Below are 24,376 nucleotides of genomic sequence, written 5' to 3' on the forward strand. Positions count from 1 at the left end.
ACAGGCCCACCGTCCGTGGCTGGGCCGGGTTCCGACTCCGTCTTCCGCCTCCTGGTGCCTCTCAGTCATTTTCCTACAGAGAGCAAGCGGGACCTGCCACCTCTCGCCCACCCCGCTCGGCCTTCATCTCAGGGGAGGCGTTTTCTCTTCTAGAAAAATACCTCCAGGGGCCTCTCTGGACGCGAACGACCCTCCACTCCAGGACGCAACCTGCACAGAAAATTTCAAAGAGGTTGGGGTCTGAGGCACTGGCTGCATGCAGCCCAGGAGAGAAGGGGAGGGAGAAAGAGGCGGGGCTGAGGCAAGGCAGGGGGGCATGGAGGGACGCCCTCCCCTGCCCTGAACCCCCAGGACGAGTCTCATACGCGAGGGAGGTGCGTTCGAGGTGCTTTGGTGGAAGAGGGGTGTCCTCTGGGGTCCGGGGCAGCCAGCCCTGGAGTAAAAGGGTTGATGCGTTAGGAGCCACCTGTCACTCAGGTCCCCTTTGGGCGTGATCAGAAAGATCAGCTGGGAGGCTCCCCCTAGGGGGTTTGGGATCCAGAAGCTAAAAGACTTGGGGGACACCTGAGAAGCTCTCTCGGGGTCCTGTTACCTCGCCTTTCATCTTTCGGGGCGGGGAGCGGGTTTCCCTTTCTCCCTGGTGTTCTGTGTGTTTCTCTGAGGTGCGGGATGGAAGGGAATCAGAGATGATGGGTGCCTAAAGTAGCCACCAGGGGGCGCCCGGTACCAGCTCTTAGAGACACGGGCAGCCCTGAGCTGTCTTCTGTCCAGTGTTTGAGGATGGAGGGCTGCCGGTGGTACCCAAGCCACTATCTGTCATGCTTGCCAATCTCCTTGGTGTAAACACTTCCACTGCAGATTTTGAGCAACCAACCACTCCTCTATAGGGGTGTCGAACTCAATCAGAGAAGGGGCCAAAATCTAAAATCCAGCCTAAATTGCGGGCCGAATGGTTTACTGAACAGTCATAAACTGTCAATGTGATGGAAACACAGCGGAGTGCAGTGATGACAGCGCGGTGCGGGCCACATTGCAAGGCCTGGCGGGACGGATTTGGCCCGCGGGCCTTGTGTTTGACACAAGTGCATGATAACAATACATGCAAATCACCCCAAGGGCATAAATAATAGGAGAATGTCATAAAGTAATTAGACATGGGTGGGTGTTGAGTATTGAGGACCTTGGTTTGTCAATGTCACATGAGACAACTGGCTCGCAAGGTTCCGAAAACTGGACGGTTGGCTCTCAGACACTCAGGCCGGCTCCTGCCTGCCCTGGACCCTCCCTCCTGCCCGGCCTCCCCTTGTCCTTGGACGTCAGCGCCCGGATGGCCCCGCGAATCCCTTCAGCAGCATCTCCTTGAGTCCCTCCCAGCAGCCTCTCCCCTTTTACAGACGGGAAAGCGGAGGCTCAGAGAGACGAGCTCACCTGCCCCAGCTCATGCGTGAACAAAGCTCCGGGATTGGAAGCCAGGCCCGAATCAGAAAGCCCATAGCTGTTGTTTTTTGTTATTTAAAGAAAGCCACGTCCTCACCACTACGCCACACCGTCTGCGGGGTTCCAGGGGAATCCCATGCCCCCACACTCTCACCCCTGCCGACCAGCCCTGGCGCCTGGAAGTCCCCATTTGTCACCTTTTAAAAAAAAAATTTTTTTTTTTAATATATTTTATTGATTTTTTTACAGAGAGGAAGAGAGAGGGATCGAGAGTCAGAAACATCAGTGAGAGAGAAACATCGACTAGCTGCCTCCTGCACACACCCCCACCGGGGATGTGCCTGTAACCAAGGCACATGCCCTTGACTGGAATCGAACCTGGGACCTTTCAGTCCGCAGGCCGACGCTCTACCCACTGAGCCAAACCGGTTTCGGCCCCATTCGCCACCTTTTGCCGCTCCCGGCTGCTGCGGGAAGACGCTGGCACGTGGAAGGGCGACCCACGTTCTTGCAGGGAGCAGAGCCGGGGCCGAGGACCGAGAGAGGAGGCTGGGGACAAGGAGCTGGCACTTATCGGGCAGCGGCTCCATGCCCGGCCCCAGGCCATACCGTTTGCATGAGCTTATTTAGGCCTCACAACAGCTCTATGACGTGGTGGACACAACCATTACCCCCGTTTACTGTAGGGGACACTGAGGTTCAGAAAGCTGGACCCCTTACTCCAACTGAACAGGACACACGGCTAAGAAACTGGACTGCTGACTGCAGCTCCGGGCACAGGGAAGGAAGGCGGGTAGACAGGAAGTGGGGGGGGGGGAGGTGGATGCTAAGTTTGTCTTAGGAGTTTGGGCTGCCAGCCCTGGGGGTGGTACATTCAGCAGGTGATCTGGGCAGAGATTCCCCAAACTCATCCTCCATATCCCCCCTTCACGGGCATCCCGCCAAGCCCCGTAACTCCATGGTTATGGTGTGTCCGTTGCATGCCAGGCCCTGTCTGGGGTCCTGGGGTGCCAGGGGGGCCGTACGGAACTGGCCATGCCTTTTGGGGCTCCTGGGTCTAAAGGGAGAAGGAGACGAATCGAATGACCACCCAGAGTCCAGAGGAGAGGGGCCAGGGGCCGGGGGGGGGGGGGGAGGGCTCTGAGGGTGCGCAGTGCGGCCAGACCTTGGAGGCGGGGTGAGGAGGAGTCTGGAGACCGTCTGAGATGGGCAAGATGCAGGTTTGTTGACTTGGGAGAGGAAAGATAGAGAGAGAAGAATGTCCCAGGCATGGAGCTTCAAGGAATCTCCCCGCCCCCTCCCCGGAGTTTTCAGCAGTCCCCCAGAAAATAAACAGGTAAGACAGTGGGGTCCCCTAATCCCAGCAGCCAAAGCCTCTGAGCCCCAGCTCCTGCCCCGCTCAGACCCCCATCTCACCCATGGACCGACGTATCCGTTGGATGCGTGAAGGAGAGCGCCTGCCGCCTCTCACTCACACTCTGCCTTCTCCACATGCTGCTGCCCCAGGACCTTTGCACATGCCACGCCCCCCTGCCTGGCACTCTCCTCCCAGAGGTCTGCATGGCTGGCATCGTCTCATCCTTTAGGCCGCAGCGGGAGTGTCCCCTGCTCCGAGAGGCCCTCCCCGCAGCCCGGCCCCAGGTGTCCCTGAGGACGGTCCCCCCTTTCCCTCCGAGGCCCTGATGGCTGCCTGGGGTGATGCCGGTGGTGTATTGATTTTTATTTTTAAATATATTTTATTGACTTTTTTACAGAGACGAAGGAAGAGGGATAGAGAGCTAGAAACATCGGTGAGAGAGAAACATCGATCAGCTGCCTCCTGCACACCCCCCACCGGGGATGTGCCCGCAACCAAGGTACACACCCTTGACCAGAACCGAACCTGGGACCCTTCGGTCCGCAGGCCGACGCTCTATCCACTGAGCCAAACCGATTTTGGCAGTATATTGGTTTTTGCTGTGCCAGGTTAGGGGCCTCCGTCCCCCATGCTCACTCATTCCCTGCCCTTGCACGGAGCCTGGTGCCCAGCAGAGGCTCAGGAAACATTTGCTGGATGAACGCACGTGCTGGGGACCCTTTGCGAGGGTGTGAGGGCAGAGGCAGGGCTGCGGGACGAGGGCCAGCCAGGGGCGGAGATCCAGAGAGCCTCAGGGCTAAGGTTAAGGCCCATGGTCGGCAAACGGCGGCTCCCGAGCCACAGGCGGCTCTTTGGCCCCTGGAGGGTGGCTCTTCCACACAATAGCATGGCCCAGGCGAGTCCGTGTTGAAGAAGTGGTGTTCGAAGAAGTTTACGCTTAAAAAATGTGGCTCTCCAAAGACATGTCCATCGTTGTGCTGCTGATATTTGGCTCTGTGGACTGATGAGTTTGCCGACTGCGGGGCTAGGAGTCCGGCAGACCTGGGTCAAACCCCCACTCCGCGGACTGGCTGCAGGGCTCTGAGCTCTGGGAGCCTCAGCTTCCACATCTGTGAAATGGGGAGACCCAACCTTGCTCCTGAGGCTGGGGCTGGGGCTGGGGGGGAGGGGAGGACAGGACTGAAATGAGCAGGGATGTGGCTCATTCCTCCCAAGGCAGTGCCCATCCTGGGAGAGACGGCCCCTGGCTCCGGGGCAGACGGGACCACCTGAGGGCCCCCCCTCGCCCCCGTGGAGGCCTCCGTGTCCCCCCCAAGCCTCGGGGCCTCGCCTCTGTGGGTTGGGGAGCCAGCCTCAGCCCTGCCGAGCGCTCTAGTCTTTTCGCCTGAAATTAGCTCACAGATTCCTTGGCTGCCTGGCGGGTGCTTCCAAGCGACAATTCAAACCAGATGTTTCCAGCTGTGGGGGCCCCTCCCTCCTGGCCAGCACCCGTGTGCCTGCGTGTGTCCTGGCTCGGGGAGGTGGGACTCGGCCCCGGGAAAGCTCACTCCGCTGTGCACAGGCAGGATCCCAGCGGCCTGGGGGGCTGGGGGGACTGGGGGGCTGGGGGGCTGAGGACTGGGGGGCTGGGGAGACTGGGGGGCTGAGGACTGGGGGGCTGGGAGGCTGGGGGGCTGAGGACTGGGGGACTGGGAGGCTGGGGGGCTGGGAGGCTGGGGACCTGGGGGGCTGGAGGGCTGGGGGGCTGGGAGGCTGGGGGCTGAGGACTGAGGGGCTGGGGAGACTGGGGGGCTGGGAGGCTGGGGGGCTGGGGGGCTGAGGACTGGGGGGCTGGGAGGCTGGGGGCTGGGGGCTGAGGAGACAGGGGGCTGGGGGGCTGGGGAGACTGGGGGGCTGGGGGGCTGAGGACTGGGGGGCTGGGAGGCTGGGGGCTGGGGGCTGAGGAGACGGGGGGCTGTGGGGCTGGAGGGCTAGGGAGACTGGGGGGCTGGGAGGCTGGGGACCTGGGGGGCTGGAGGGCTGGGGGGCTGGGAGGCTGGGGGCTGAGGACTGAGGGGCTGGGGAGACTGGGGGGCTGGGAGGCTGGGGGGCTGGGGGGCTGGGGTAGCCCTGTTGGGTGGGGGGAGGGGAGGAGCCAAGCCCCAGGCCTGCACGCTCAGCCTCCTAGGAGGGGGGTGCCCCTCACTGACCAGCCTGTGGATGGGAGCGCCTGCTGTACGCCAGGCCTTTGTGTGCCGTCTTGTCCAGATGGTGCGATAGAGTCTCAGTCCCAGATGTCACTTGTGTTTGTTTTTTTATTATTATTATCATTATTATTATTATTATTATTATTATTGTTATTTAGTGCCCGGTGCCGCGGCTCTCTGTCTTCTCGCAGTAACCCAGGGTGCTGCCATTACCTCCCATTTCCCAGATGAGGACACCGAGGCCCAGGGCGGCGGAGTAACAGCGCAGGGTCACCAGGTTCCCTGAGGGCAATGGCCTTGGCTTCTCCTGGGCGGGTTTCACTCTGTGCTCTCACCCCACGTGGCCGTCCCCCACGGCGGGCGGATCTGGGTGCGCGAAGGCCCTCCCTGCGAGGTGGGCCCGGCCGGTGCAGACGCCGGTGTCCCTCAGCCCATCTCCCCCCCACTCCTCCCCGCCTCTCACTCTGGGCCGGACCCCCTTCTCAATGGGGGGGGGGGCATTGCCAGCAGGACTGCGAAGAAGCTCAGAAGCATCCTCTGGGTTCCCTCTCGTGATGGTGGGTGCTGGGGTGGGGGCTCCTGGGGACCCCGGGCAGCGGTGGTGGTTGGGGGGCAGGAAGTGGGGCCAGGCCTGCGGGGGGGTGTGCGTGTGTTTACATTCCGGCCCTCCCCGCGGCTCCCTCCCCTAATGAGGCCGCTCCTCCCGGCCCGGCCCGGGGAATGTAAATGTTTACAGCATCGCCTGTGCAGCTGGCCGGCCCGCAGCCTCCGGAAGCCGGGCCTCCGCTCCAGCCCCCTCCCCACGCGGCCCAGAAAAGCGCGGGGCGCAGGGCTCTTTGTGTGTCTGTAAGAGACACGCTGGACGAAGCACGCATGTCTGAAGCGGGCAGCTGGCTGTTATCGTAGGACCTACCCAGTTTCCCCGAAGATAAGACAGTGTCTTCTATTAATTTTTGCTCCCAAAGATGCGCTAGGTCTTATTTTCAGGGGATGTCTTATTTTTCCATGAAGAAGAATATGGTACACATTTATTGTTACATGAAAATAAAGGAAATTTATTACCTGTATACGGTACGGTAGTACAGTAGTTGTCAACACAAACCAGACAAACTGTGAATCCTACAGGATCAAGAATTTACTCATTTATTCAATGTCAATCATGTCATCATCTTCTGGAACATCATCCTAACAATCCAATTCCTGCATTTCCTGGTGAATTTCTTGTGACTCCATTTCTTTCAGAACCAGTGGACCAAATCTCTCATGTTTAGCCCAGGGGGAGGGGGGGCTTATTTTCGGGGGGATGCCTTATATTTCACTCAGAAGGAAACCTGTAAGTAGGTCTTATTTTCGGAGGATGTCTTATTTTCCGGGAAACACGGTACGTCATCAGGCCCCAGATATTCAGTCCCAGCCAGGAGGGTCCCTCGTGCCTCTCGCCTGCCTGGAGGACCTCTGTCCCCAGCTTCGTTTGTGTGTTTGTTTGTTTGTTGTTGTTTTAAAAATATATTTTATTAATTTTTTTTTTTTTTACAGAGAGAAAAGGAGAGGGATAGAGAGTTAGAAACATCGATGAGAGAGAAGCATCGATCAGCTGCCTCCTGCACACACTCCTGCTGGGGATGTGCCCGCAACCAAGGTACATGCCCTTGACCGGAATCGAACCCGGGACCCTTCAGTCCGCAGGCCGACGCTCTATCCACTGGGCAAAAACCAGTCAAGGCTGTTGTTGTTTTTTGGCTACTTCTCAGCTGAGGATATTTCCCCCGTTGATTTTTAGAGAGAGTGGAAGGGAGAGGGAAAGACACAGAGAGAGAAACATCGATGGCAGAGAAACACAGCCATTGCCTCCTGCTCCCCCCGCCCCCTCCAGAACCAGGGGCAGGGGTTGAGCCTGCAACTGAGGTGCGTGCCCTTGACCGGAATCGAACCCGGGACCCTTCAGTCCGCAGGCCGATGATGCTCTTTCCACAGAGCCAGCCTGGCTAGGGCCGTGGTGAGCAAACTGTGCTGGGCAAACCTTGGCCCCTTGAGGGCGGCTCTTCCACAAAACACCACGGCCTGGGCGAGTCTATGTTGAAGAAGTGGCGTTAGAAGAAGTTTATGTTTTAAAAAAATGTGGCTCTCCAAAGACATGTCCATCGTTGTCCTGTGGCTATTTGGCTCTGTGGACAGTTGAGTTGGCCACGGTCCTGGGGCCATAGTTTGGCTTTGCTTTACCTGAGGGGGCCGATGCCAGCCCTTCCCCACTGCAGGGCCTTTGCACGTGCCACATCTTGGGCCCCGGAAGCTCCGCCTCCTGCTGACAGGTGGGGACACGGAGGCCCAGGGGGTTCACCGCACTCCGGCCTGCGTGGATGAGGCCCACAGAGGCCGCTCCCCGGGTGTCCCCTGAGGGCCCGGCCTGTGGGCCGCAGCCCGGCCGTCCTGGCCACATGAGAGAGAGGCCTGGGCTATTTTCTCCCGGCGCCCAGGCCCCGTGGCCGGGAGTGTGTAATTAGAAGGGGCTCCAAGCCCACGAGAAGCTGGAACGGGGTGGCGGGGGTGGGGTGGGGTGGGGACGGAGGAGAGACGGGGAGGCTGTGGTGGGTGGGCCGGGCGGCCAGCTCCAGGATCAACGGGGGAGGACCTGGCAGAGCCTCGAGGAGGGTGGGCTTGCCCCGGCCCCCCCTTCCCCCTGCCTCCGGGGTGGCCGTGCTGCTCAGCAGGGCGGCGGGCAGGCTGCTAATTGCACGGTCGGCGCAGGGCGAGGTCTCCGTGCGGCTCCGAGGCCGGGCAGAGGGCCTGTTGCTCTCTGCCTCTGAAATTGCAGGTTGCGAGCGAGCGGGCCAGCCTGCTGTGTGCGTGCCAGAGGCCTGGCGGTGCCCACCCCTCCCCCTTGGCGCCACGGCAGGGCGGGCTGTGGGGATCATCCGGCCGGGGGCCCCGGGACGGCCCTGGAACTGGGGAACGGGAGCTCCCAGGGGAGGACGGAGAGCCAGGTCTCTCTCAGGGCGCGAGGTTGTCCAAAGGTGGGGATGCAGGAGCGGAGGTCGGCGTGGGGGTTCGCACATCGGCCGGCAGTCACTGAGCACCTGCCTCGTCCCAGGCGCCAACTTGGATGCTGGAGGGAAGGCGGCGGGCAGGACGGAGCTGGTCCATCTCCTCTCATTCAGTAATCATCTTCAGGAACGGCGCTGAGGCTGCTGGGTTTCCCGTCTGCCACAGGGCCTTTGCACCTGCTGCGCTCGCTGCTGGTAATCCTCTTGCATCCTTGCCTTCCTAAATACCTCCTTCCAGGAGGCCCCCATGGCCTTCAGGACCAACGGGGACAAGCGTCCCTCAGCCTCCGAGCTGTCTCATCCCACCTCCTAGCCCCGTTGGCAGCCAGATACTCACTTATTTGTTTACTTACTTCTGGGAGCCCTCCACCCCCCAGTCAATGTTGATGGTTGACCTGGTTCAACCCATGATTTTGTGCATTTGGGATTCTCAAAATAAATCCACTTTTCATCTCCAGTCACAATTCGATGCAAAAAAGACTTTTTTTTTTCCGTGCTGTTGAAGCACCATTTTACTGATATTTTACTGATGACTTTTCAGTTTTCCGTTTGTCTTTCGTTCAGTTGATGTGGCACCCATTTTCCTCCCTTTAAAATCTTTCCCATTGCTTGTAAATGATCGGAAATTGTTTGCTGAGTAACATCTAATCTTTCTGCAGGTTGTTTTTTTTTTAATTTGATACACATCTTTATCCAAAAATGCTTGTAATTGTTGACTGTCAAACTTTTTCGGTTGACCTGGGCGTTCTTTGTCTTTCACATTGAAATCATCCCTTTTAAAGCATTTAAACCAGCGTTCACAAGTATCTTGAGCTGGAGCATGTTCACCATAAGCTTCCCGAAGTATACGATCACTTCCATCAGCACTTTTCTTCAAGATAAAGTAATGAATTAAAACTTCCCACGGATGCTCTTTTTTCTGGGCATGAAATTCGACATTTTTTTTAAGCGTAAAAATATCTATGATGTTAACACCTTCAGAAAATTTGACCTGTGAAGTTTTGAAGCTTGCTGTCAACACAACAAAATAGCATCCCGTTTCCCCGAACATAAGACAGTGTCTTATATTAATTTTTTTCTCCCAAAGTTGCGCTAGGTCTTATTTTCAGGGGATGTCTTATCTTTCCATGCGCTAGGTCTTATTTTCGGAAGATGTCTTATTTCCGGGGAAACACAGTATATCAACATATGTGTCACTCCATCTAGTGAAAAAATTCCGCATTAGTAACCGGTACGCCTGGTTCTGCCCAGCATGCCCAGGCCCTCCATCTCCTTCCTCAGAGACTCCGTGGAAGGGGGTGGGGGCCATGGTGGAGGCAGGATCTGAACCCCAGTCTGTCTCCCTCTGGCTCCTGGACTCCCTTTGGGGGCTGCTCTGCCCCTAGAGGGGGAGCACAGAGCGGACCCTGTCTTAGGCTGGATGGTGACATTCTGGGACTCTCTCCGGCCCCCGCTGGCTTCCCAGCCTTCATTCCCTGCTCCTTCCTCTGGTCCACGACCCCGCCAGCCGCTGGGCCTTTACCCAGCCTGGTGCTGCCCCTGGATGCCTCGCAGGGTCTCCCTTGTGGAGACTCCGCTGGTTCACGGTCAAGTCCTCCAGGACCCTCCCCTGGCTCTGTCTCTCGGGGACCTCTCTTTGCCCCGGGGTCCCTGAGCGCCTGGCCTGGCCCCTGTCCTGCCCCAGACCCAGACCCGTTTCTGTTTTCTGCAAAAGTAATTTACAGAAGTGTCTCTCTCCCTGAAGTCTTCAGGCTCCTGAGGGCTGGGCTGGGTCTGCTGCTCTGTCGACTTATGAGTTTGCCGACCCCTGTCCTATACTACCCTTTACCGCTCTGCACACAACATGCCACGACTGCCTAATCCTCACAGTTCCCAACGACACAGTGACCTTTGGTGTAGTCCGGTGGTCGGCAAACTCATTAGTCAACAGAGCGGCAAACCACTGACCTAAACACTCGTCTGCTGAATGGATGGATGAAGGAATGCAGGGGCCAGCCAGAGGCCCCGGCTCCTCTGACTGAGCTCCGGCTGACCTCGCAGTCCTCTGACGGAGCCACGTGGACTCCTCGGCCTCAACGTTCCCCATCTGTGAAGTGGGGCCACCGCTCCTGCTCGGACCACTCCGAGGCCACCGGCCTTAGAACGCCACGGCCGAGGGAGCCCAGCAAGCCTCCCGCCCACGCCCACCCTGCCCGTGGGCAAACGGGGGCCTGGAGGAGGCCTGGCCAGGCAGCCGCAGCCGTGACGAGCTCCCTGCCCCAGCCGGACCCTCCAGCAGGCCTCGCTCCCGCGCTGCACCCCGAGCCTCGGAAAACCTGAGTCACAGCTGGAACGGAGGACGGGGAACTTCCCCCTCACTTCCAGGGGCCTCCGAACCCAGCTCGCTGTGTTTTTTGGGGGGGAAGGGGCTGTGTGCCCCAGCCTGCCCTGGGCACCGCGCTCAGGCAGGAGGAAGTGCCCATCTGGGCTTTCCCGGAGCGAGGAGTGTGAGCGAGGGGGGATGTGTGTGGCCCAGCACAGCCCCACCCCTCCCCCTGTCCCCACCCCAAACCCCTTAATGAAATCAAGCTGGCCCCGCGGCAGGGAGGGAGGGAGGGAGGGAGGGAGAGAGGGAGAGGGGGCGGGCGGAGGGCGGGGCGCCGGCCCAGAGCAGCCCAGCGGCGGGCACTGGCACTGACTCGCTCTCCTCCACCTGGCGGGAGCCCAGGCCTGTGAGCGGAGGGACTGGTGAGTCGGGGTCCCCCCCGCCCCCTCCTCTCCTCTGTCCCCGAAGCCCAGACGGACGTGTCTTGGAGTTTAGGGACCGGGGCCGGCCGGCCGGAGGGCTCTGGGGGCGCATCTGTGAGTGTGTGTGAGTTTTGAGGGGCTGTTGGGTGCTGTGTACGTGTGTGATGTGCTGGGGTGAGGGGTGCGGGACGAGGGTGCCCCTGTGTGCTGGCGTGTGCTGTGCGTGTGCCGTGCGTGGGCACCGCGGCCTGGCCACGGGGGACGTGTTGTTCCTGAGAGCGGACGCCCAGGAGGGTGCCCCCAGGGTCGGCGGGGGGTGGCGTGGCTGGGACCATCCCGGCTGGTCTGGGGGGGCCCATGGGGGACGGGGTTGTGATGTGCACGGGCTGTCGGAGAATCAGCCCGTTGTGTGTTGTTGTGTGTCTGTGCTGGCGGGCCCCGTGAGCTCTCGGGGGGCCTGATGGTGAGTCTGTAGCTTGTGAGCATGGATTGTGTGTCCATGCTGCCGCTGCTGTGTGTGTGTGTCTGTGTGTGTGTGTGTCTGTGTGTGTGTGTGTGTGTGTGTGTGTGTGTGTGGTATGAGCCTCCAGGGTCCCCATCCCTCCCAGGCCTCCCTCCAGGGCCCTGGTCTCTGCGTCCGTATGTTGTGTATATGGATTGTGTGTGCATGGTGCCGCCGCTGTGTGTGTGTGTGTGTGTCTGTGTGTGTGTCTGTGTGTGTGTGTGTGTGTGTGTGTGTGTGTGTGTGTGTGTGTGTGTGTGTGGTGTGAGCCCCAGGGTCCCCATCCGGCCCAGGCCGCCCGCAGGGGCACGGCGCTCAGCCAGCCCCTCCCCCAGGGCCGCTAATTGGAGCCAGGCCTCCCGGGCTGCCCTCCCCTCGGCGGGGACCAGCTCTGGGTGGGGGTTGAGCGGCTGCCATGGCCCCTCGGCCTCGGGTCTGGGGGTGCCTAAGTCTTAGGGGTGGGTTCGCGTCCTCGGCCTCCGCTGGGCCATCCCATTTGAAAACGATAAACCCTGTGACGGCTCTAAAGAGAGGCCCTGCCGAAACCGGCTTGGCTCAGTGGATAGAGCGTCGACCTGTGGACTGAGAGGTCCCAGGTTCGATTCCGGTCGAGGGCATGGACCTCGGTTGCAGGCACATCCCCAGGGCGGGGGGCGGGGGTTGCAGGAGGCAGCTGATCAATGCTTCTCTCTCATCGATGTTTCTGATTTCCTGTTCCTCTCCCTTCCTCTCTGTAAAAAATCAATAAAATATTTTTAAAAAGAGAGAAAGAGAAAGAGAGAGAGAGAGAGAGAGAGAGAGAGAGAGAGAAAGAGAGAGAGAGAGAGAGAGGCCCTGCCCTCAGAGGGGGTCCCGGCCCTCCTGGGGCGCCCCCTCACTTACCCCTCCTGTGCTCTGCGTGCTGCTGTCTGGTCAGACAATGGTCCCAGAGATGGCTTCTCCCCACTCTGCAGACGTGGAAACCCAGGCCCGGAGATGACCCGGGGACATGCTGGGCTCGGTGCAGGGCGACCCCGGTCCCTCCGCGTCAAACCGGACGGTGGGCCTGCCCCCGGCTGGTAGTGGCCATGGGTTCCCGGGTGTTGGATCACAGTCGGGCCCAGGAAGGAGGGAGGGCAACGGATGGGCTGCGGCCGTTTCAGGAATGCCCAGGCCAGCACGCCCATTCCACAGATGGGAAACTGAGGCCCGGAGAGGGCAGCGTCACACCGCGGTCACTGAGAGGCCCAGCCAGCCCCACACTTTGCCTGCATATTTCCTGGGGGCCAGGCGGGGTGGGGGGGTGTGGGGGCTTCTGAGAGCCAGAGGTAGTTTGTGTGGCCTCTTTCTCTATCCCCTGTCCCCCTCACTCCAAGTCTTTGGATAAGGGAGCACTTTTCTCTGTCCAGCTCTCTGCTGTGAGTCTGTGCATGCGTGCATGTATGTATGCCTGTGCGTGCATGCGTGTGTGTGTGTGTGTGTGTGTGTTCCTAGATTCCTCGGAGATCAGACTTTAGGAGATTTCACCCAGCGAGGTAAGACAGCCAGCCGGTCCTGGAGGTGGGGAGAGATTGAGCAGATGCCCACCTCGGTGAGGACCATCATTCGCTGACTTCTGTGGGGAAATGCTGGCTGCCCCTGGAGCTCTGCCGGGAGTGTCACCTCCCCAGCATGCCCCCAGTTTACAGACGGGGAGAGCGAGGCCCAGGGAGCCGAGATGGAGCCCGGGTTTTAATCCGGCCTCACGGGCCTCCCCGCTCTGCAGCCTGCAGGCCTGCAGCGAGGGGACCCCACAGGCAGCCCCTGGGAAACCCCTCTCTTCAGCCGCCACTGGCCACGGCTGAGGTCTGCGGTGAGAGGTCAGCTGCCACCGTGAGAGGTCTCTCCGGGGGCTGGATGCGGGCAGAGGCAGGGTGGGGACTGCCCAGACCCCGAGGTCAGAGCTGAGTAGGACTTTTGCTACCAGTGCCAGTGAGAGGGGGGCCGAGTTCACGTAGCATCTCAGGTCTCTTTCCAGCTACAAGTGATGTCAACCGGGGAGCGTGAGGCCAGCCCGGCCCGAGATAGATAGATAGATAGAGAGATAGATGATAGATAGATAGATGATAGATAGGTAGATAGATAGATGATAGATAGATAGATGATAGATAGATAGATGATAGATATATAGATGATAGATAATAGATTATTGATAGATAGATAGATGATAGAGAGATAGATGATAGAGAGATAGCTGATAGATAGATGATAGATAGATAGATAGATGATAGATAGATGATAGATAGATAGATGATAGAGAGATAGCTGATAGATAGATGATAGATGATAGATAGATAGATAGATAGATAGATGATAGGTAGAAATGGGACACTTGGGTCACACAGAAGATTCAAACCCCAGCTCTGACACGTATCGTCTGTGCATACTTGAGCAAATCACTGTCTGTCTCTGAACCTCCATTTCCTCCTCTGAAAACAGACGGTGGCAACCAGCTCACTAGCAATGACCCCTGAGCAGTGTTGCACCTTCTTTTTCTAAAATATATTTTATTGATTTTTTACAGAGAGGAAGGGAGACGGACAGAGAGCTAGAAACATCGATGAGAGAGAAACATCAACCAGCTGCCTCCTGCACACCCCCCACTGGGGATGTGCCTGCCACCAAGGCACATGCTCTTGACCGGAATCGAACCCGGGACCCTTGAGTCTGTAGGCCGACGCTCTATCCACTGAGCCACACCGCTTAGGGCAGTGTTGCCTCTTCTTACGTCCTGGAATTATCTCTTGTTTCTGCTCTCTGAGCCACTTGGTCCAGAGTCATGTCCACACAGTTCACGTCAATGAATGGCGCTCTCATTACTTCCATTGAGAGGCCCCAGCTTGCTTGGAAAAGCCGCTCAATGGCCTGGCGTCATTCCTCCCTCGTCTCCCTCGCCCCCCAGGTCGCCGTGAGGCCGGTACATCCCCCGTTTAATGAAGCGGGGCTTCTGGCCCAGGCACCACGGGGGCCTGCAGCCAAGGGCTGGAAACCTGACTTCCTTCTCCAGCCGGGGGACTTGCTGTGTGGCTCTGGGCCTGCCCCTCGCCCTCTCTGGGCCTCTGTCCCCCCGTCTGTTCCCCGAGAGCCTCAGACACGATCCTAAGGCTTTTCTATCTGGGAGCCTCTAGCCCCCTGCCCATGCCCCCCAGTGTCAGGGTCCTGGGCCCTCCACCGGGTCAGGATGGGGTTCTCAGGGGGGTGACCTGGGGGCCACAGAAAGGGGTCCCTGGGTTAGTCTGAGCGCCCAGCCCCACTCAGGCTGGCGGGGAGGGTCAGGAAGCCGGGGCCATGAGGAACGTATCAGCTAGCCCGCTCTCTGGGCCAGACAGGGTCTGAGGGGTCCTGTTGGGAGCTGGTGAGGTGCAGGGCTCAGCTGGTCCCCACTTAGCGGCGGGATCCAGGCTCCAGTGGGTAGCAGGGTTACCCTGCCGCCTCCAGGGCCTGCCCTGAGCCCTGAGGGGAAGTTAGCGCGGGGCAGGTGCTCCTGGCATGCTCCTGGCATGCAAGTCCTCTTCTGAGCTTCACAACCTATGACTCTTCCCAAAAAGCGAAGGGGACCCCAGAGGGGCGAGGGGCCGCCGGGGAGGGCTCCCCGTAAGAGGGGTGAGGGGGTCCGCTGACAGTGACTCAGTTTCTCACTCACTCAGCCCTGCCACCTTCAAGCCCCTGTTCTTCCTTGGCACGCCACGGAACCCCGTCTGAGCCTCAGTTTCCACACCTGGAAAATGGGCGAATAACAGGACCTCCCCTGTCCCCATGTGGCAGTGAGAAATTCCATGTCATAAAAGGCAAAATAAGTACCTGGCACGTGGCAAGCAGAAAAAGGCTAAGTTGTTGCTATTAATAACAGGTCAGTCAAGGTACATTTATGGATACCAGGTACGGGGGGCCAAACCCCCCAGGATGCCGAGACAAATAAGATTCAGACCCAGCTGAAACCAGGTCTGGCTCAGTGGATAGAGCGTCAGCCTGCGGACTGAAAGGTCCCGGGTTCGATTCCGGTCAAGGGCATGCATGTACCTTGGTTGCGGGCATATCCCCAGTAGGGAGTGTGCCAGAGGCAGCTGGTCGGTGTTTCTCTCTCATCGATGTTTCTAACTCTCTATCCCTCTCTCTTTCTCTCTGTAAAAAAAAAATAAAAAAAATAAATCAACAAAATATATTATTAAAAAAAAAAAAGATTCAGACCCAGCCCTCCTGGACCTCAGAGCGGAGTGGGGATGGGGAGGGGGGGGGCGCTGTGAACCCCACCGAGGAAGGCACGGGGGTCCTTTGTCCCCTGGGGAGGCTCAGGCCTGAGGAAGGAAGTGACTCCGTATTCCCTGCACCTCCTCGGGGGTCGCCTCAGACGCCGAGTCCCCCCCTGACCTCCCTCCGCCTCGCCCCCCCCCCCCAGGTCCCGGGCAGCACGGCTCTGCCATGGCCCCCCGCCTCGTCCTGCCGCCACCGCTGCTGCTGCTGCTGCTGCTTGCGAGGGCCCTGCCCGCCGCCGCCCACTCCGTGCCCGTGCGGGTGTCCTTCCTGGAGGACCTGGCGGGCAGCGGGGAGGCCGACGACGCCTCGGCCGCCTCCCCCAGCCTGCCGCCGCCCCGGACCCCGGCCCTCAGCGCCACGCCGGGCCCCGGGCCCACGCCCCCCGCGGGCCCCCGGCCGCCCACCAACTTCCTGGACGGCATCGTGGACTTCTTCCGCCAGTACGTGCTGCTCATCGCCGTGGTGGGCTCGCTGGTGCTGCTGCTCATGTTCATCGTCTGCGCCGCCGTCATCACCCGCCAGCGGCACAAGGCCTCCGCCTACTACCCCTCGTCCTTCCCCAGGAGGAAGTACGTGGACCAGCGGGACCGGGCCGGCGGCCCCCGGGCCTTCAGCGAGGTCCCCGACCGGGCCCCGGCCGGCCGGCCCGAGGAGGCCCTGGACTCCTCCCGGCAGCTCCAGGCCGACATCCTCGCCGCCACCCAGAACCTCCGGTCCCCGGCCAGGGCGGCCCCGGGCGGCGGGGCCGGGGGCACGGAGGCCAGGCCCGAGGGAGAGCAGCCGGGCGGCCAGGAGGAGGAGGAGGAGGAGGAGGAGGAGGAGGAGGAGGACCGGGACGCCCTCGGGCGTGGGGTCCCCACGGAGAAGCCAGGGGTGACGGAGGGGCCGTGCTCGGGGCCGGCAGAGGGCGTCCTGGGGGCCCCAGAAGGCCCCGGGGAGCCAGAAGCGGCTCCCTCGTCGTCTGCCCCGGAAGCCGGGGACCCAGCCGGGCCCCCCCAAAGCCCCTGTGCGTGTGGCAGGGTCACTCCTAGCGTCTAACAGGCCCCCGGGGCTGTGGCCCTGACTGTCAGACCCTTAGGGGTCCCCTCCCGGGCCTCCCCCCCAGCTGCCAATCCCTGCGTGTCCCCTCCCGCAGCGAACAGATCCTGGTGTCCGCGCCGCCCGGGACTCTCCCCGAGTTCTAGGACACTTGCCTCTGCAGCCCCAAAGGGCCACGCCCCAAGCACAGCTCCCGTGGGGAGGCGGGGCTGGGGACGTGGCCCCCCTTTCAACCACGCCGATCGATCGGGGAGCACGCTCGGCGGGTCCCCTGGGACAGGGCCAGCATCACCATCGAGGCAGAAACGTACACCGACCAGCTAGGAGCTTTGGAAACTGTCACCGGGAGCCGTGGAAGTGGCCGGGGGAGGCGGGGGCGGCTAGTGCAACGGCAGAAGTGGGCCCCTCACCTGCTCACCTCCTGGCAGGTACGAAAAGGAGCATTTCCCAAACTGGGTTCCCTGCGGTACCCTGACAGGTGCGGGGGGGGGGGGGGGGGGGGGGATGAGCGTTTCCCAAACTGGGTTCCCTGAGGCACCCTGTGGAAAAAAACGGTGTTGGCGTCCAAGGAATTGAGGAAACGCTGCCTCTCGACTCCCCGCACCCCCGCCTTCGGCCACGCCAGGGCTCCAACTAGTCCTGCAGTCAAGGCCCCGTGGAATCCGGTTTCTGGTGTCACAGCCTTTCCCAAACTGCTTTTGACCAGGGAGAGCTTTCGTTATTATTATTGTTGCTGTTATTATTATTTTTTAGCTGCAGTGGAAGCTGCTCCAGGGCACACTCTGGGAATGACTGTTCCGGAAGGTGCTCGCAGCATCTGGTTGGTCTGGCTGTGGGGTGTGGGGGCTCGGCCCGCCACCTCCCTGGGGATGGGGTGAAAGAACGAAACCTTATTGTCAGGCTCCCAACGCAGCCCCGAAGCCTGGGGCTCTGAGTGAGGAGACCTCCCTCGGGGGGAGAGGGTGGTCTCTGACGCCTGGCCTGGAGCAGGGCACCCCGTCCTCCCTCCCCTGCACCTCTTACCCCCCCCCCCCCCGCCCCCCGCCTCTGCTCAGACTCGGCGTCTGGCAGCCTGTGACCACAGCTGCTTTAGTCTTTGACCAGGGAGTTGAGCTCCGTCCTGATGTGATTTGGGGAGGCTGGGGGGGGGGGTCCTCTTCCTCATTCCTCCATCTGGGGTCCCCCCACCTCTGCACACCTTTCCAGGTGCTGAGCTGTAGCAAACCAGCACAATAAATGTTATCCCGGCCTGAGTCTCGCTGCTTTTCTGAAGGGGGGGTGAGGGGTGGGCACCAGCGCCCCGGGGAGATGGGGCGCTGCTCCTGGGCCGTCCCATGGGGTGGGGCAGCTCTCTGGGGAGACACATCATTGGGGCTCCAGGGGCTGAATCAAGTGGGGAAGGGAGGCAAGATGGGTGTCCCCAGGGCGGAGACTGGCTCTGACGTTGGCCACGGTCCAGGTTCCATGCGTGGGAGCCCCCGACCGAGGCGACATGGGGGGGGGGGGCGGGGGGCGGGGGGGGGCGGGCCCCCAGCGGAGGCTTCCGTTTCCCATCCCCCCGCAGAGCGGCTGAGGCTGGGCGGTCCGGAGGCCATGCCACGCTCCCCGCACAGCACCCTCCCTGGCGCCTGGGGTTGGAGGCGGCGGCCCTGGCCTTTGTCTCCCGCCTTTGATGGCAGGTCCCCGTGGCCACGGCTCCCTCTGCCCGGAGCTGCCAGCTGGGCTCCAGATGTGGCCGGGCTGGGAGCTGTGCCGGAGCCCCGGGGTGATGGGGGCAGGGAGGCCATCCCCCAATGGCCCTCTCCTCCTGCTCCTCCTCCTCCTCCTCCTCCTCCTCCTCCTCCTCCCTTCTCCTCCTCCTCCTCCTCCTCCTCCTCCTCCTCCTCCTCTTCCTCCTCCCTTCTCCTCCTCCTCCTCCCTCCTCCTCCTTCTCCTCCTCCCCTTCTCCTCCTCCTCCTCCCTCCTCCTCCTCCTCCTCCTCCCTTCTCCTCCTCCTCCTCTCCTCCTCCTGCTTCTCCTCCTCCTCCTCCTCCCTTCTCCTCCTCCTGCTCCTCTTCCTCCTCCTCCTCCTCCTCCCTCCTCCTCCTCCCCCTCCTCTCCTCCTCCTCCTCCTCCCTTCCCTCCTCCTCCTCCTCCTCCTCCCCTCCCTTCTCCTCTCCTCCTCCTCCTTCTCCTCCTCCTCCTCCTCCTCCTCCTCCTCCTCCTCACTTCTCCTCCTCCTCCTCCCTCCTGCTCCTCCTCCTCCTGCTCCTCCTCCTCCTCCTCCAACCCCACATCCATCCGGAGGGGCCGGATTTGGTTTCCCAGCACACAATGGCCTCTGTCTGGCGCAGTGGGGAATGGCCCTTCCTCTCTCAGCCAGACCGGCCCCCGCCCAGGAACACGGGGAGAACCGGAGACAAACGCTGAAGCCGGAGGCTGTGGCTCTGACCACGCCGCAGCCTCTCTGGGGTGACGGGATCCGGGCTGGCTCCTGAGCTCCGGCTGGGCTGTGCTCAGGAAGTGCCTTAGGCTTCCCGGGGATGGGCAACCGCCCAGTAAGACAGGGTCAGGCTGGGAGTCCCTGGGGAGCAGGCAGGGTGACTTCCCAGGCAGCGGCTCCCTGCTCAGGGGCTCCCCTCAGTGCTCAGCGGGGCCCTCCAGGGGTCTGCTTAGCCACAGCCCGTGTCCCCTGGATCCGGGGGGGATTGAGGAGCAGGTCTGAGCTCCAGCGCAGGAAGAAAAGTAAACTGAGTTTGGTTTGTTTTTTTGCTGCTACTCCCTCTGCCTATATCACCCTTCCACCCCTTGCTTTGTTTTTTGTTTATTATTTTATTTTATTTTATTGATTATGGTATCACATCATTGTCCTCATCCCCCCGTTCCCATCCCAAACCCCTCCCCACAGATGCCCCCACCCCCCTGTTGGCCATGGCCTCTGGCTAGGCCCATATGCATGCACACAAGTCCTTTGGTTGATCTCTCCCCCTTTACCCCCACCCTCCCCTACCTTCCCTCTGAGGTTTGACAGTCTGATCGCTGCTTCTCTCTCTCTCTGGGTCTGTTTTTGCTCATCAGTGTATGTTGGTCAGTATTTCCTCTAGATGAGTGCACCCCTTGCCTCGTTCACTCCCTCTCATTCTGGCTTAGATGCCCCCTCCTCCCGGCCCCTCGCCAGCCTCTCTTCCTCAGTCTCCTGAGTTCCCTGACAATAACGATTGCTCGCAATTAACAAGAAGCACCTGTCATGTGCCAGGCACCGCTCCAAGCACTGGACTCGCCACCCTACGAGGTGGGCACTATTATTATTATTCCATGTCCCAGGCGGGAAGACACAGGCCCAGAGAGGTGGAGTCAGTTGCTCGGGTCACACAGCCAGGATTCCAGCCCTGATTCTTGAGTCTGAGTTCTCTGCTGGGCTCTACTGCTTTTTTGATGAATGAATGAATGAATGGATGGATGAATAAACGAATGAAGCCCTTGGTGGAGGACAGCAGGGCCTCACTCCTACTTAGAGCCCCTCCAATCTACCCCCACAATTGCAGGGCCGTTACCCACGAAGAGCCTTTTACGGGCTCACATCTGGCTGGGCACCGTGGGGAGTGAGCCACGGAGGGAGACAGTGGCTGGGGGCCATGTGTGGGCTGTGGCCGGGCCAGGGTGGGGGGAGAGTGGGCTTGAGGTTGGGGGCTGGGGGGTTCTGTTGTTCCCAGGGATCCAGGAATCTGCCAGGGCCTGAACAGGCCCCTACTGTCCCAGGGCTTATAAAAACCACAGCTGCCCTCAGCCTGGAGTCCGTCCCAGGGCCAGGCCTGGGCTCCGTAAAGGGGGAGAGAGGAGGGAGTCAGCCAAGCTACCCTGAGACGTGGGCCCCAGCTCAGTGTGGGAATGGGGGCTTCTGGGTAGTGGATGGGGGTGGGGGTCCTGAAGAGCCAGCCCCCTTCCCCGCACCCTGCCCCGCTCCGATCAGTCAGCCTTAGGGGCTGGGCATTCGCTGGCTGGGAGTCAGGTATGTATCAATATTTCACTCCTTTTTACTGCTGAGTCGTAGCCCCTTGTATGGATGTATTACAACTTGTCGGTTCACCTGCTGATGGACATTTGGTGGTGTCCAGCTTGGAGCTACTACAAAAAAAACCTGCTATGAACTATGGATGTTAGGTTGCTTCTCCCTCACGACTTTGTTCAGGAGATGGTCATTATTTCTCCCCATTTTACAGGTGAGAGAAACAGAGAACCAGAGAGGTCAAGTACCTTGCCCAAGGACACACAGCCAGTAGTTGGAGCATAGGACCTTAAACAGCGGGAATATCTGAGCTAAGTGACTTAGGGGAACCTCTACAGTTCAGGGGGTCTCAGAGCCTCTAATCGAGACCAGCCCCTCAGTCCATAAGAGGGCATGTGAAGGCCAGATAGGAGCTGGGAGAGTCAGGGTTCAGAGCTGGCGAGAATCGGGGTCTTTGGTGGGCAGCCTGGCACTGTGTCCAGCCCTGCTCTGCCTCATCCTGGCTCTTCCCTGGGTGTGGAGGAAGGATCGGGCCTGTCTGGGGTGGGACAGGGATTTGCCCTTTTTCATTTTATTTTTTTTTCCAGGAAGTTTCATTTCAGGATTCCTCCGGCTGCTCAGAAATAAATAGCAGGAAGGATTTGGCACTGGCTCCGGGGCCGGGAGGTTTCCCCACAGCTGCGCCCCTCTCCCCGGGCCGGCCCAGGGTTTATGGAAGCAGCTGCAACGGATAAAATAGCCCTGCTCATAAATCTGCCCCTGCCAGGGGCCCTGATGCCTGAGGCCAATGTGCTGCCCGGCACAGACCCCACCACCCACGGGGGCCCTGCAGGACGCTTGAGGGGTGCCCCGCAAGGCTGGAGGGTCCAGGTCTAGGAGGGGCCCCCTGGGGGCATCTCCCTTGGGGTTTGGAGAGCCAGACTCAGCTTGAGGGTCTGGAGAGGAAAAAGGAGCAATAGGATTGGAAGGGGGTCAGTGACCGGTCACAGTAGCGGAGGAGGAGGGATAAGGAACCAGGAGACCCCAGGAGGCCCTTCCTAGCTGTGTGGCTTGGGGCAGGTCAGCTTACCTCTCTGAGCTATGGGTTCCTCCCTTGTGAAGCTAGGGCCACAGCCCTTGCCTCGTCCCTGGGACCCTCTAGGATGCTGAGGGGTTACTAGATGCAAACGTACTTTATTTATAGTGTGCAGGGTAGTGTAGCAGGGTGGTTAGGGGTTCAGGCTTGGATATTATCCACCTGCTACAGAGCAACACACACAAGCTCAGAGAGGTGAAGTGACTCGCCCAAGGTCACACAGCCAGAAAGTATCTGAGCTGGGCTTTGAGCCCCCTGGGGCTATGGATCCCCCATAGCCAACAGGACTGCTCCACGCTGCCTGCAGTCCTATTCATGAATGAATGACTCATTCATTCGAATGAGTGCATGAATGCAGGATAAGGTGTAGAAGAAGGGGCACAAGGTCATTGTGTTCCAGCTTCCACGTGGCCTCACAGCTCAGCGGGCTCAGGTGTCTTCACTGCTGCCAGGTGCTGCACGCCTTGCGCCTCACGTGGTCTGCACGGCGGCCGGAAGTGCTGCCAAGAGGGCTTGGACCATAAGCCTCCGCGCGGCTAAGGCTCTTCCGGTTGACAAACAGCGCATGCGCAGCATCTCTGTGTGCAGCTAAGGCTCTTCCGGTTGACAAACAGCGCATGCGCAGCATCTCCGTGTGCGGCTAAGGCTCTTCCGGTTCACACACAGCGCATGCGCTGCATCTCTACTCACTCCGCACTGAATGCCTGCCCTGGGCACCGCGACCCACGACCCACCGACCCACCCGACCGGAGCCCGAGGCCACGTGGCCGTGGCCGGCGAATGACCCAGCCAGTGTGCGGGACCCCAGCGCCAGTGGCCCTGCCCCAGGTGCCGCCTGCAGGAGACACCCCGGGTTCCACGTGGTCTGGCGGCCACGCCAGGGCCCTGGGCTCTCCGGAGGCGGGAAGGTGGAGATGGGGCCGGGGAGACCCTGGCCTTGCGCCTGGAGCCTGCGCTGGAGACCCGCTCAGCCTCCTCTCGGGCCCGGCTGCCTGGCCGGTCAGCCACCGGCAAAGGGAAGACGGAGGTGTTGCTCTGGATGGCAGCGGGTGGGCCTCAGACTGTGTGTCTGTGTGAGGTGTGGGCCCCCGGGGACAGAACCGCGGGATGCCCTGTCCCTAAACCAGGGGTCGGCAAACTGCGGCTCTTCGGTCCCTTGAGTGCGGCTCTTCCACGGCCCCGGCGAGTCTATGTTGAAGAAGTGGCCTTAGGAGAAGTTTACGTTTAAAGAATGTGGCTCTCCAAAGAAATGTCAATCGTTGTACTGTTGATATTGGGCTCGGTGGACGAATGAGTTTGCCGACCCCTGCGCCTAAACCAAAGGAATCTCGGGCCAGAAGATCCTGGGAGAACCTGGTTCTTTCTCCCCCTTTCATTCATCCCAGAGAGACCAACGCCCCACCTCCCCCTTTTTAAGAGACCCCTGGAAGAGATCTCCCGGATTCCCTGGTTGCCTCCTCGCAGGATCTCAGCAACCCCACACCGCAGGACGTGCCTTCTTGCAGATAATCCCAGAAATAGGGCCCTAAGACCGATTTCCCTGCCTCCCGGCCGGCCTGCAGCAAGGCTCTGGCTGGCGGGCCGGGCCAGCCCCGGGACGGTCACTTAGAAACACTTGAATTTTTCCCATGACCTCTCCTGAGATAAGAACCTCTCGTCTCTGCCCAGATCTGATCTTCGCACTGTCTGGTTTTGAGCAAGAGAGAAACAGCCCGTTCTGGAGGATCCCCGGGGGCAGCATCTACCAACGTGGTAAATCTCCTTGCCCTTTGCCCCAGACATTCTTTTCTGGAACCTTCCTACAGACCCTGAGGTGGACAGTACGAGGATGTTTGTGCCACTGAGTTTGGAATGAGCGAGCCAAAGGAAACCACTCACATGCCCACCCGCGTGGGGTGGTTCAGGAGAGGACTCTCCGAGAGGACTGGCTTTGGGACCAGGGTCTGGAACAGAAATATAGTCAATATTTTCCAATTTGCTCCTCACATAAAAGACTTCGTGTGAAAAATCGCTACGAAGTCGGTTTGATCAGCGTCATTTAGCCAACGAGACAGCCATCTCTGCTCAGTGGCTTGTTCGAGGTAACACAGCTGGTGAGTGGGGGGAGGTGTCAGGTGCTGGGTTCTCCCTGGCAGCTCACGGTGTTGTTGGAGGTGTTGGGGTTAACATTGTGGGGAAAGGGGGGGGGGAAGCTTTGCGCTGGAGGGGACAGCTCCGATGGGATGGACTCGCCCATGAAAGTCACCTGTTAGTCCCAGCCTTCTGCTCACCTGGGCTTCGGGTGTCTTTGGAGTGGCACCGGTTCCGGGTTCCTCTGGGACTGGGTCTGGGTCTGGGTGGGGGCTGGGGCAGACGCTGGGCGGATGGAGGTCACGAAGCTGGGGGTCTTTGTGACATCACACGTGTCCAAGGACATCCCACATATGCACGCCAGCACCTACCGCGATGAGACAGGCCTCTCTTCTCTGTGAGGAACGAGGGGAGGCCATCCCTAGGGAATCTGAAGGAGCTGCTTTTGTGCCCAGGGAACGTCCCTCCCTAGCGTTCACTTCCCCTGCCTCTCCTTTCTCCCCACAAGGCAGACGCTTTGCACGGCCTGGGGAGCAGGGCACCAGAGGAGGGCGAGGCATCAGAATAGAAATGATCTCCTAGTGCTGGGTCAGCGCTTTCCGCCAGCTCGCCTTCTGCCGCCGCTTCCTGTGCTAATCCCCGGGGGAGCTGCTCCCCTCACTTGTTCCAGACATAGCCCGAGACGT

At 60.3% G+C, this 24,376-nt stretch overlaps 1 protein-coding gene across 1 annotated transcript; it reads left to right on the plus strand.

The window, feature by feature from the left end:
* The first annotated feature begins 14,912 nt into the window (after window positions 1–14,912).
* TMEM119 (transmembrane protein 119) lies at window positions 14,913–17,813 on the plus strand. The gene is made up of 2 exons (XM_045585644.1): window positions 14,913–15,118; window positions 15,665–17,813. The coding sequence occupies exon 2, from the start codon at window positions 15,688–15,690 to the stop codon at window positions 16,558–16,560; it is 873 nt and encodes a 290-aa protein (XP_045441600.1). The 5' UTR covers window positions 14,913–15,118; window positions 15,665–15,687; the 3' UTR covers window positions 16,561–17,813.
* Window positions 17,814–24,376: the final 6,563 nt, after the last annotated feature.

This window comes from Pipistrellus kuhlii, unplaced genomic scaffold (assembly GCF_014108245.1).
Source record: "Pipistrellus kuhlii isolate mPipKuh1 unplaced genomic scaffold, mPipKuh1.p scaffold_m20_p_20, whole genome shotgun sequence".
NCBI classification, from domain to species: domain Eukaryota; kingdom Metazoa; phylum Chordata; class Mammalia; order Chiroptera; family Vespertilionidae; genus Pipistrellus; species Pipistrellus kuhlii.

Excerpts from the sequence above, each read along its gene's own strand:
- TMEM119 (XM_045585644.1), top strand. The coding sequence starts at position 15,688 with ATGGCCCCCCGCCTCGTCCTGCCGCCACCGCTGCTGCTGCTGCTGCTG.